The 12868-nt window shown below is 42.7% G+C and overlaps 2 protein-coding genes across 3 annotated transcripts in view; one reads left to right on the top strand and one right to left on the bottom strand.

Annotated features, from left to right (window-relative positions):
- Positions 1 to 9755, bottom strand: part of rnf40 (ring finger protein 40) — a 154429-nt gene extending 144674 nt beyond the window's left edge. The window contains exon 1 of the mRNA XM_072485438.1: positions 9647 to 9755. The gene's annotated coding sequence lies outside the window, so the exon portion shown is untranslated. The remainder of the gene's footprint in view (positions 1 to 9646) is intronic.
- Positions 9756 to 10365: 610 nt separating this feature from the next.
- Positions 10366 to 12868, top strand: part of cfap119 (cilia and flagella associated protein 119) — a 57196-nt gene continuing 54693 nt past the window's right edge. The window contains exon 1 of one of the 2 annotated variants that reach the window (XM_072484151.1): positions 10366 to 10535. In XM_072484151.1, the coding sequence (XP_072340252.1) occupies positions 10512 to 10535 (24 nt within the window). In that variant the 5' untranslated portion in view covers positions 10366 to 10511. The remainder of the gene's footprint in view (positions 10536 to 12868) is intronic. The other variant, XM_072484149.1, reaches the window with a different exon arrangement.

Genomic DNA, 12868 nt, shown 5'->3' with positions numbered 1-12868 from the left:
CTTCTATGTCAAGCTCTCTCTCTGATTCTGTGTGAATCTCTCTCGCTGATTCTGTGTGAATCTCTCTCTCTGATTCTATGTCAATCTCTCTATCTGATTCTATGTGAATCTCTCTCTCTGATTCTGTGTCAATCTCTCTCTCTGATTCTGTCAATCTCTGTCTCTGATTCTGTGCCAATCTCTCTCTCTGATTCTGTGTCAATCTCTCTCTCTGATTCTGTGTGAATCTCTCTCTCTGATTCTGTGTGAATCTCTCTCTCTGATTCTATGTCAATCTCTCTCTCTGATTCTGTGTGAATCTCTCTCTGATTCTATGTCAATCTCTCTCTCTGATTCTGTGTGAATCTCTCTCTGATTCTATGTCAATCTCTCTCTTTGATTCTGTGTGAATCTCTCTGTCTGATTCTATGTCAATCTCTCTCTCTGATTCTATGACAATCTCTCTCTCTGATTCTGTGTGAATCTCTCTCTCTGATTCTGTGTGAATCTCTCTCTCTGATTCGGTGTGAATCTCTCTCTCTGATTCTGCGTGAATCTCTCTCTCTGATTCTGCGTGAATCTCTCTCTCTGATTCTATGTCAATCTCTCTCTTTGATTCTGTGTGAATCTCTCTGTCTGATTCTATGTCAATCTCTCTCTCTGATTCTATGTCAATCTCTCTCTCTGATTCTGTGTGAATCTCTCTCTCTGATTCTGTGTGAATCTCTCTCTCTGATTCTGTGTGAATCTCTCTCTCTGATTCTATGTCAATCTCTCTCTCTGATTCTGTGTGAATCTCTCTCTGATTCTATGTCAATCTCTCTCTCTGATTCTGTGTGAATCTCTCTCTCTGATTCTATGTCAATCTCTCTCTCTGATTCTGTGTGAATCTCTCTCTCTGATTCTGTGTCAATCTCTCTCTGATTCTGTGTGAATCTCTCTCTCTGATTCTATGTCAGTCTCTCTCTCTGATTCAATGTCAATCTCTCTCTCTGATTCAATGTTAATCTCTCTGATTCTATGTCAATCTCGCTGATTCTATCTCAAGCTCTCTCTGATTCTATGTCAATCTCTCTCTCCGATTCTATGTCAATCTCTCTCTCTGATTCTATGTCAATCTCTGTCTCTGATTCTATGTCAATCTCTCTCTCAGATTCTATGTCAATCTCTCTCTGATTCTATGTCAATCTCTGTCTCTGATTCTATGTCAATCTCCTTCTCTGATTCTATGCCATTCTTTCTCTCAGATTCTATGTCAATCTCTGTCTCTGATTCTATGTCAATCTCTCTCTGATTCTATGTCAATCTCTCTCTGATTCTATGTCAATCTCTCTCTGACTCTATGTCAATCTCTCTGTCTCTGATTCTATGTCAATCTCCTTCTCTGATTCTATGCCATTCTTTCTCTCAGATTCTATGTCAATCTCTGTCTCTGATTCTATGTCAATCTCTCTCTGATTCTATGTCAATCTCTCTCTGATTCTATGTCAATATCTCTCTGATTCTGTGCCAATCTCTCTCTCTGATTCTGTGTGAATCTCTCTCTCTGGTTCTGTGTCAATTTCTCTCTCTGATTCTATGTCAAACTCTGTCTCTGATTCGATGTGAATCTCTCAGTCTGATTCTATGTCAATCTCTCTCTCTGATTCTGTGTGAATCTCTCTCTCTGATTCTGTGTCAATCTCTCTCTCTGATTCTGTGTCAATATCTCTCTCTGATTCTGTGTCAATCTCTCTCTCTAATTCTGTGTCAATCTCTCTCTGTGATTCTGCGTGAATCTCTCTCTCTGATTCTGTGTCAATCTCTCTCTGATTCTATGTGAATCTCTCTCTCTGATTCGATGTGAATCTCTCAGTCTGATTCTATGTCAAACTCTCTCTCTGATTCTGTGTGAATCTCTCTCTCTGATTCTATGTCAATCTCTCTCTCTGATTCTGTGTGAATCTATCTCTCTGATTCTATGTCAATCTCTCTCTCTGATTCTGTGTCAATCTCTGTCTCTGATTCTATGTCAATCTCTCTCTCTGATTCTATGTCAATCTTTCTCTCTGATTCTATGTCAATCTCTCTCTGATTCTGTGTCAATCTCTCTCTGATTCTGTGTCAATCTCTCTCTCTGATTCTATGTCAATCACTCTGTCTGATTCTGTGTCAATCTCTCTCTCTGATTCTATGTCAATCTCTCGCTCTGATTCTGTGTGAATATCTCTCTCTGATTCTGTGTGAATCTCTCTCTCTGATTCTGTGTGAATCTCTCTCTCTGATTCGATATCAATCTCTGATTCTATGTGAATCTCTCTCTCTGATTCTGTGTCAATCTCTCTCTCTGATTCTGTGTCAATCTCTCTCTCTGATTCTGTGTCAATCTCTCTCTCTGATTCTGTGTCAATCACTCTCTCTGATTCTGTGTGAATCTCTCTTTCTGATTCTATGTCAATCTCTCTGATTCTATGTCAATCTCTCTGTCTGCTTCTATGTCAAGCTCTCTCTCTGATTCTGTGTGAATCTCTCTCGCTGATTCTGTGTGAATCTCTCTCTCTGATTCTATGTCAATCTCTCTATCTGATTCTATGTGAATCTCTCTCTCTGATTCTGTGTCAATCTCTCTCTCTGATTCTGTCAATCTCTGTCTCTGATTCTGTGCCAATCTCTCTCTCTGATTCTGTGTCAATCTCTCTCTCTGATTCTGTGTGAATCTCTCTCTCTGATTCTGTGTGAATCTCTCTCTCTGATTCTATGTCAATCTCTCTCTCTGATTCTGTGTGAATCTCTCTCTGATTCTATGTCAATCTCTCTCTCTGATTCTGTGTGAATCTCTCTCTGATTCTATGTCAATCTCTCTCTTTGATTCTGTGTGAATCTCTCTGTCTGATTCTATGTCAATCTCTCTCTCTGATTCTATGACAATCTCTCTCTCTGATTCTGTGTGAATCTCTCTCTCTGATTCTGTGTGAATCTCTCTCTCTGATTCGGTGTGAATCTCTCTCTCTGATTCTGCGTGAATCTCTCTCTCTGATTCTGCGTGAATCTCTCTCTCTGATTCTATGTCAATCTCTCTCTTTGATTCTGTGTGAATCTCTCTGTCTGATTCTATGTCAATCTCTCTCTCTGATTCTATGTCAATCTCTCTCTCTGATTCTGTGTGAATCTCTCTCTCTGATTCTGTGTGAATCTCTCTCTCTGATTCTGTGTGAATCTCTCTCTCTGATTCTATGTCAATCTCTCTCTCTGATTCTGTGTGAATCTCTCTCTGATTCTATGTCAATCTCTCTCTCTGATTCTGTGTGAATCTCTCTCTCTGATTCTATGTCAATCTCTCTCTCTGATTCTGTGTGAATCTCTCTCTCTGATTCTGTGTCAATCTCTCTCTGATTCTGTGTGAATCTCTCTCTCTGATTCTATGTCAGTCTCTCTCTCTGATTCAATGTCAATCTCTCTCTCTGATTCAATGTTAATCTCTCTGATTCTATGTCAATCTCGCTGATTCTATCTCAAGCTCTCTCTGATTCTATGTCAATCTCTCTCTCCGATTCTATGTCAATCTCTCTCTCTGATTCTATGTCAATCTCTGTCTCTGATTCTATGTCAATCTCTCTCTCAGATTCTATGTCAATCTCTCTCTGATTCTATGTCAATCTCTGTCTCTGATTCTATGTCAATCTCCTTCTCTGATTCTATGCCATTCTTTCTCTCAGATTCTATGTCAATCTCTGTCTCTGATTCTATGTCAATCTCTCTCTGATTCTATGTCAATCTCTCTCTGATTCTATGTCAATCTCTCTCTGACTCTATGTCAATCTCTCTGTCTCTGATTCTATGTCAATCTCCTTCTCTGATTCTATGCCATTCTTTCTCTCAGATTCTATGTCAATCTCTGTCTCTGATTCTATGTCAATCTCTCTCTGATTCTATGTCAATCTCTCTCTGATTCTATGTCAATCTCTCTCTGATTCTATGTCAATATCTCTCTGATTCTGTGCCAATCTCTCTCTCTGATTCTGTGTGAATCTCTCTCTCTGGTTCTGTGTCAATTTCTCTCTCTGATTCTATGTCAAACTCTGTCTCTGATTCGATGTGAATCTCTCAGTCTGATTCTATGTCAATCTCTCTCTCTGATTCTGTGTGAATCTCTCTCTCTGATTCTGTGTCAATCTCTCTCTCTGATTCTGTGTCAATATCTCTCTCTGATTCTGTGTCAATCTCTCTCTCTAATTCTGTGTCAATCTCTCTCTGTGATTCTGCGTGAATCTCTCTCTCTGATTCTGTGTCAATCTCTCTCTGATTCTATGTGAATCTCTCTCTCTGATTCGATGTGAATCTCTCAGTCTGATTCTATGTCAAACTCTCTCTCTGATTCTGTGTGAATCTCTCTCTCTGATTCTATGTCAATCTCTCTCTCTGATTCTGTGTGAATCTATCTCTCTGATTCTATGTCAATCTCTCTCTCTGATTCTGTGTCAATCTCTGTCTCTGATTCTATGTCAATCTCTCTCTCTGATTCTATGTCAATCTTTCTCTCTGATTCTATGTCAATCTCTCTCTGATTCTGTGTCAATCTCTCTCTGATTCTGTGTCAATCTCTCTCTCTGATTCTATGTCAATCACTCTGTCTGATTCTGTGTCAATCTCTCTCTCTGATTCTATGTCAATCTCTCGCTCTGATTCTGTGTGAATATCTCTCTCTGATTCTGTGTGAATCTCTCTCTCTGATTCTGTGTGAATCTCTCTCTCTGATTCGATATCAATCTCTGATTCTATGTGAATCTCTCTCTCTGATTCTGTGTCAATCTCTCTCTCTGATTCTGTGTCAATCTCTCTCTCTGATTCTGTGTCAATCTCTCTCTCTGATTCTGTGTCAATCACTCTCTCTGATTCTGTGTGAATCTCTCTTTCTGATTCTATGTCAATCTCTCTGATTCTATGTCAATCTCTCTGTCTGCTTCTATGTCAAGCTCTCTCTGATTCTGTGTGAATCTCTCTCGCTGATTCTGTGTGAATCTCTCTCTCTGATTCTATGTCAATCTCTCTATCTGATTCTATGTGAATCTCTCTCTCTGATTCTGTGTCAATCTCTCTCTCTGATTCTGTCAATCTCTGTCTCTGATTCTGTGCCAATCTCTCTCTCTGATTCTGTGTCAATCTCTCTCTCTGATTCTGTGTGAATCTCTCTCTCTGATTCTGTGTGAATCTCTCTCTCTGATTCTATGTCAATCTCTCTCTCTGATTCTGTGTGAATCTCTCTCTCTGATTCTATGTCAATCTCTCTCTCTGATTCTGTGTGAATCTCTCTCTGATTCTATGTCAATCTCTCTCTTTGATTCTGTGTGAATCTCTCTGTCTGATTCTATGTCAATCTCTCTCTCTGATTCTATGACAATCTCTCTCTCTGATTCTGTGTGAATCTCTCTCTCTGATTCTGTGTGAATCTCGCTCTCTGATTCGGTGTGAATCTCTCTCTCTGATTCTGCGTGAATCTCTCTCTCTGATTCTGCGTGAATCTCTCTCTCTGATTCTATGTCAATCTCTCTCTTTGATTCTGTGTGAATCTCTCTGTCTGATTCTATGTCAATCTCTCTCTCTGATTCTATGTCAATCTCTCTCTCTGATTCTGTGTGAATCTCTCTCTGATTCTGTGTGAATCTCTCTCTCTGATTCTGTGTGAATCTCTCTCTCTGATTCTATGTCAATCTCTCTCTCTGATTCTGTGTGAATCTCTCTCTGATTCTATGTCAATCTCTCTCTCTGATTCTGTGTGAATCTCTCTCTCTGATTCTATGTCAATCTCTCTCTCTGATTCTGTGTGAATCTCTCTCTCTGATTCTATGTCTATCTCTCTCTCTGATTCTGTGTGAATGTCTCTCTCTGATTCTCTGTCAATCTCTCTCTCTGATTCTGTGTGAATCTCTCTCTCTGATTCTGTGTGAATCTCTCTCTGATTCTATGTCAATCTCTCTCTCTGATTCTGTGTGAATGTCTCTCTCTGATTCTGTGTGAATGTCTCTCTCTGATTCTCTGTCAATCTCTCTCTCTGATTCTGTGTGAACCTCTCTCTCTGATTCTGTGTGAATCTCTCTCTGATTCTGTGTGAATCTCTCTCTCTGATTCTATGTGAATCTTTCTCTCTGATTCTGTGTCAATCTCTCTCTCTGATTCTGTGTGAATCTCTCTCTCTGATTCTATGTGAATCTCTCTCTCTGATTCTGTGTCAATCTCTCTCTCTGATTCTGTGTGAATCTCTCTCTGATTCTATGTCAATCTCTCTCTCTGATTCTGTGTGAATCTCTCTCTCTGATTCTGTGTGAATCTCTCTCTCTGATTCTGTGTGAATCTCTCTCTCTGATTCTATGTGAATCTTTCTCTCTGATTCTGTGTCAATCTCTCTCTCTGATTCTGTGTCAATCTCTCTTTCTGATTCTGTGTCAATCTCTCTCTCTGATTCTGTGTCAATCTCTCTCTCTGATTCTGTGTGAATCTCTCTCTCTGATTCTATGTCAATCTCTCTCTCTGATTCTGTGTGAATCTCTCTCTCTGATTCTATGTGAATCTCTCTCTCTGATTCTATGTGAATCTCTCTGTCTGATTCTATGTGAATCTCTCTCTCTGATTCTATGTGAATCTCTCTCTCTGATTCTGTGTGAATCTCTCTCTCTGATTCTGTGTGAATCTCTCTCTCTGATTCTATGTGAATCTCTCTCTGTGATTCTGTGTGAATCTCTCTCTGATTCTGTGTGAATCTCTCTCTCTGATTCTATGTCAATCTCTCTCTCTGATTCTGTGTCAATCTCTCTCTCTGATTCTGTGTGAATCTCTCTCTCTGATTCTGTGTGAATCTCTCTCTCTGATTCTGTGTGAATCTCTCTCTCTGATTCTGTGTGAATCTCTCTCTGATTCTGTGTGAATCTCTCTCTCTGATTCTATGTGAATCTCTCTCTCTGATTCTATGTGAATCTCTCTCTCTGATTCTGTGTGAATCTCTCTCTGATTCTGTGTGAATCTCTCTCTCTGATTCTATGTCAATCTCTCTCTCTGATTCTATGTCAATCTCTCTCTGATTCTATGTGAATCTCTCTCTCTGATTCTGTGTGAATGTCTCTCTGATTCTGTGTGAATCTCTCTCTCTGATTCTATGTGAATCTCTCTCTCTGATTCTATGTCAATCTCTGTCTCTGATTCTGTGTGAATGTCTCTCTGATTCTGTGTGAATATCTCTCTCTGATTCTTTGTGAATCTCTCTCTCTGATTCTGTGTGAATGTCTCTCTGATTCTGTGTGAATCTCTCTCTCTGATTCTATGTCAATCTCTCTCTCTGATTCTGTGTGAATGTCTCTCTGATTCTGTGTGAATATCTCTCTCTGATTCTGTGTGAATATCTCTCTCTGATTCTATGTGAATCTCTCTCTCTGATTCTGTGTGAATGTCTCTCTGATTCTGTGTGAATATCTCTCTCTGATTCTATGTGAATCTCTCTGATTCAGTGTGAATGTCTCTCTGATTCTGTGTGAATATCTCTCTCTGATTCTATGTCAATCTCTCTCTCTGATTCTGTGTGAATGTCTCTCTGATTCTATGTCAATCTCTCTCTCTGATTCTGTGTGAATATCTCTCTCTGATTCTATGTGAATCTCTCTCTCTGATTCTGTGTGAATGTCTCTCTGATTCTGTGTGAATATCTCTCTCTGATTCTATGTGAATCTCTCTCTCTGATTCTGTGTGAATGTCTCTCTGATTCTGTGTGAATCTCTCTCTCTGATTCTATGTCAATCTCTCTCTCTGATTCTGTGTGAATGTCTCTCTGATTCTATGTCAATCTCTCTCTCTGATTCTGTGTGAATATCTCTCTCTGATTCTATGTCAATCTCTCTTTCTGATTCTGTGTGAATCTCTCTCTCTGATTCTATGTCAATCTCTCTCTTATTCTGTGTGAATCTCTCTCTCTGATTCTATGTCAATCTCTCTTTCTGATTCTGTGTGAATCTCTCTCTTTGATTCTATGTCAATCTCTCTCTGATTCTATGTGAATCTCTCTCTCTGATTCTGTGTGAATATCTCTCTCTGATTCTCTGTCAATCTCTCTCTCTGATTCTGTGTGAATGTCTCTCTGATTCTATGTCAATCTCTCTCTCTGATTCTGTGTGAATAGCTCTCTCTGATTCTATGTGAATCTCTCTCTCTGATTCTGTGTGAATGTCTCTCTGATTCTGTGTGAATATCTCTCTCTGATTCTATGTGAATCTCTCTCTCTGATTCTGTGTGAATGTCTCTCTGATTCTGTGTGAATCTCTCTCTCTGATTCTATGTCAATCTCTCTCTCTGATTCTGTGTGAATATCTCTCTCTGATTCTATGTCAATCTCTCTTTCTGATTCTGTGTGAATCTTTCTCTTTGATTCTATGTCAATCTCTCTCTCTGATTCTGTGTGAATCTCTCTCTCTGATTCTATGTGAATCTCTCTCTCTGATTCTGTGTGAATCTCTCTCTGATTCTGTGTGAATCTCTCTCTCTGATTCTATGTGAATCTCTCTCTCTGATTCTGTGTGAATCTCTCTCTCTGATTCTATGTCAATCTCTCTCTCTGATTCTGTGAATATCTCTCTCTGATTCTATGTCAATCTCTCTTTCTGATTCTGTGTGAATCTCTCTCTTTGATTCTATGTCAATCTCTCTCTCTGATTCTGTGTGAATCTCTCTCTCTGATTCTATGTCAATCTCTCTTTCTGATTCTGTGTGAATCTCTCTCTTTGATTCTATGTCAATCTCTCTCTCTGATTCTGTGTGAATCTCTCTCTCTGATTCTACGTGAATCTCTCTCTCTGATTCTGTGTGAATCTCTCTCTGATTCTATGTGAATCTCTCTCTCTGATTCTATGTGAATCTCTCTCTCTGATTCTATGTGAATCTCTCTCTCTGATTCTATGTGAATCTCTCTCTCTGATTCTATGTGAATCTCTCTCTCTGATTCTATGTGAATCTCTCTCTCTGATTCTGTGTGAATCTCTCTCTCTGATTCTGTGTGAATATCTCTCTCTGATTCTATGTCAATCTCTCTTTCTGATTCTGTGTGAATCTCTCTCTTTGATTCTATGTCAATCTCTCTCTTTGATTCTATGTCAATCTCTCTCTCTGATTCTGTGTGAATCTCTCTCTCTGATTCTATGTCAATCTCTCTCTCCCTGATTCTATGTCAATCTCTCTCTCTGATTCTGTGTGAATCTCTCTCTTTGATTCTATGTCAATCTCTCTCTCTGATTCTGTGTGAATCTCTCTCTTTGATTCTATGTCAATCTCTCTCTCTGATTCTATGTGAATCTCTCTCTCTGATTCTATGTCAATCTCTCTCTGATTCTAATGTGAATCTCTCTCTCTGATTCTATGTCAATCTCTCTCTCTGATTCTGTGTGAATCTCTCTCTCTGATTCTAATGTGAATCTCTCTCTCTGATTCTATGTGAATCTCTCTCTCTGATTCTATGTGAATCTCTCTCTCTGATTCTGTGTGAATCTCTCTCTCTGATTCTGTGTCAATCTCTCTCTCTGATTCTGTGTGAATCTCTCTCTCTGATTCTGTGTCAATCTCTCTGACTCTACATGAATTTCTCTGATTCTATGTTAATCTCTCTGATTCTATATCAATATCACTCTGTGATTATTTATTTATCTATCTGTCTCACCTCCTCAGCCCTCTCGGGGCCGCCGCTCTCTGCGGCCCCCCGCCGCAGCCGCCGCCTCCATTCCCCCCTCCTCCTCCTCCCAACACAAAACCCCAGGAAAAGCCTGGGGCGAGTAGGCCGCGGCCGCTTGCACCCGGATGTGCGACCCGCGACCTCTCACCCCGTCGCCTCCCCTCACTACAACAACAGCAGCAACAACAACCTCTCTCCTTTCCTCTCCCAACTTCTTCATCTTTCTCTGCCGCAGCTTTCCCGGTGTTTCGATCTCTTTTTGTTTACTGTAAGTAATATTTTAGGTTTGGTCCTTTTGGCCCCGGATGTTGACCTTTCAGCTCCTCCCCTCGTTACCGCCTCCTTCCTCATCTTAATTGTTGATTCATTAAAATGTATTTATTTCCATTTCCACAGTTTTTTTATTATTTTCTTACACATGGAATAAGGAGCCGGATTTCGGGCAGTATTGGTTTTTATCTCTCTCCTTTGACGCCGTCGCACCGGAAGTGGCCGGTTGCCCCTGACGACCACGCACCGTTCATTGTTTTTTGCCCCCTTCGGTTTTTTTTTGGTTACGGTTTATTTTTCATTAACTTCGGGCCTCGTCTGGTGTCGTCACCCGCCCGCACCCTCTAAATATAAAAATAATGAGATTTTTGTTCCCCTGCTTCCGGATATGACGTACGCACCACCACCGGAAGTGCGTCAGCATTGTCGGCGAGACCGGATGTTGTTGCCGTCGCCCTGGCAATGAGGGGGCGTGGCCACACTTGGTTCCCTCTGGTCCAGTTGTTCAAAAACAGAAGCCTCTATTCGGGATCATTGTCGAGTTTTTCTTCACTTGTGACATATTTTTTCCACCTCTGCAACTATGGCCTCCAAGAGACTGGAGAAGGTAAAAGAAGCTACACTGCTGACCCCTCCTGCCTCACCGGTGAACTCTGACCCCCCAGGCTGAAGTGAGGTCAGAGGATGCCCCCCCCCCCCCCCCCACCCCACCTTTCTGCTTTGTGTCCCCACCACCCTTCCCGTGGCCGCCAGTCGCAGTCAAAATTTCCAATGTCAACATGTCACGGCTGTTATGACCCTTTACTGATCAGAGGTGGCGCTCTCGCATTTGATTGATTTGATTTATTGTCAGATGTACCGAAGTACGGTTTCTGTGGCCGAGGGAACGTACACAGTAGACAAAAGAATAAACAACAGAGAACATTGGCAAATGGTACATCGACAAACAGTGATTGGTTACAGCGCAGAACAAGGAGCCAAACAAAGCAAATACAGAGCAAGAGCAGCACAGGGCGTCGTGAATTGTGTTCTTACAGGGAGCAGATCTGTCCGAGGGGGAGTCGTTGAGGAGTCTAGTAGCTGTGGGGAAGAAGCTGTTCCTATGTGTGGGGAAGAAGCTGTTCTATGTGCGAGTCGTCAGACTTACCTTCTGCCTGATGGAAGAGTCTGGAAGAAGGCAATGCCTGGGTGGGAAGTGTCTCAGATAATGCTGTCTGCCTTCCTGAGGCAGCGGGAGTTGTATACACAATCAATGTGGGGGTGGCAAGCTTGTGTGATACGTTGGGCTATGTTCGCCACACTCTGCAGCTTCTTGTGGTCTTGGACCGAGCAGTTGCCATACCAGGCTGTGATGCAGCCGGATAGGACGTGGCCGTTTACATTGGGAGTTTCCATTGTCGACTTGGGCGCGGGGCACGACAGTGAGGACGGGGGATGTGGTGCACGTGGGTTTGCGATTGTAGCCTCCTGCTCACTCCCTGATTGCTTACGTGCCCCATTTTTGTATCATTGTAGAATCCCCACATTGAGCCATCCAGTGTGCACGAACCCTCCAATAGAGCGCCCCACCTGGCCTCTCCCTGCGCATTGATCATTGAAAAATCCTCCTAACCTGCACGTCTTTTGGACAACGTTTGTTTTAATTTGTTCACAAGATAATCAGTTTTGTTTCCCATTGCGAAATGCCCCCCTTGAGAAGATGGTGGGTGAGCCGCCATCTTGAACCGCCGCAGTCTGTGTGGTGTAGGTACACCCACAGTGCTGTTAGGGAGGGAATTCCAGGATTTTGATCCAGCAACAGTGAAGGAACGGCTGCTATATTTCCCAGTCAGGGTGGTGAGTGTGGATGGAGCGGACCCCCCCCCCCCCCCCCCCCCCCCCCAGGTGGTGCTGTTCCCTAAGTGTTTGCTGACCTTTGTCACAATTTTAGATGGAGCCTTGGCGAATCTCTGCAGTGCATTTTGGAGACTGTGCACACGGCTGCTGCTGTGTGTCGATGGTGGAGGGAGTGAATGTCTGTGGATGGGGTGTCGATCGAGCGGGGCTGCTTTGTCCTGGATGATGTCGAGCTTCTCGAGTGTTGTTGGAGCCACCACTCATCCAGCAAGTGGAGAGGGTCCCATCACACTCCTGACTTGTGTCCTTGTAGATGGACAGGCTTTGGGGGAGTCAGGAGGTGAGTTACTCTCCGCAGGATTCCCAGCCTCTGACCTGCTCTTGTAGCCACAGTATTGATATGGCTGGGTCCTGTTCAGCTTCTGGTCAATGGTAACCCCCAGGATGTTGATTGTGAGGGATTCAGTGATGGTAATTCCATTGAATATCAAGGGGAGATGGTCAAATTCTCTCGACTAGATGATGACACACACTCCTGCTCAATCGCTGTACCAGTTTCTGTCTACCCCACATGTACCCACCCTGCCCTCCGAACCAGTAACCCCTCTTCTCTCTCCAAATCCTCTCCAGTTCTCCTGCCCTTACTAATCTCAACTCTTCTTCCCTGCCTTGCTTCCAGCGCTCCTCCCCTCCCTCACCTGCCCCGTCCTTAGAACACCACATACTTGGTCTGGTTAAGTCTGTAGGTCAGGTTCATGTCAACACTACAATCTCACCGGTTCAGCCTGAACTGGAGCACTGTGTCCTGTTCTGGACAAAACACTTTAGGAAGGAGGTGGAGCCGCGAGAGAGAGAGAGAGACGTAGGGGCGTGAGAGAGAGAGAGGTGTGAGAGTGAAAGAGAGAGAGGCGTGAGGGTGGGAGAGGCATGTGAGAGGGAGAGATGCGTGTGAGAGGGAGAGATGCGTGTGAGAGGGAGAGATGCGCGTGAGAGGGAGAGATGCGCGTGAGAGGGAGAGATGCGTGTGAGAGGGAGAGATGCGTGTGAGAGGGAGAGATGCGTGTGAGAGGGAGAGATGCGTGTGAGAGGGAGAGATGCGTGTGA

The sequence above is a fragment of the Scyliorhinus torazame genome, chromosome 19 (genome assembly GCF_047496885.1).
Source record: "Scyliorhinus torazame isolate Kashiwa2021f chromosome 19, sScyTor2.1, whole genome shotgun sequence".
NCBI lineage: Eukaryota > Metazoa > Chordata > Chondrichthyes > Carcharhiniformes > Scyliorhinidae > Scyliorhinus > Scyliorhinus torazame.
Note: the sequence above shows the minus strand (reverse complement) of the source record. Positions and strands in the feature narration are given on the sequence as shown.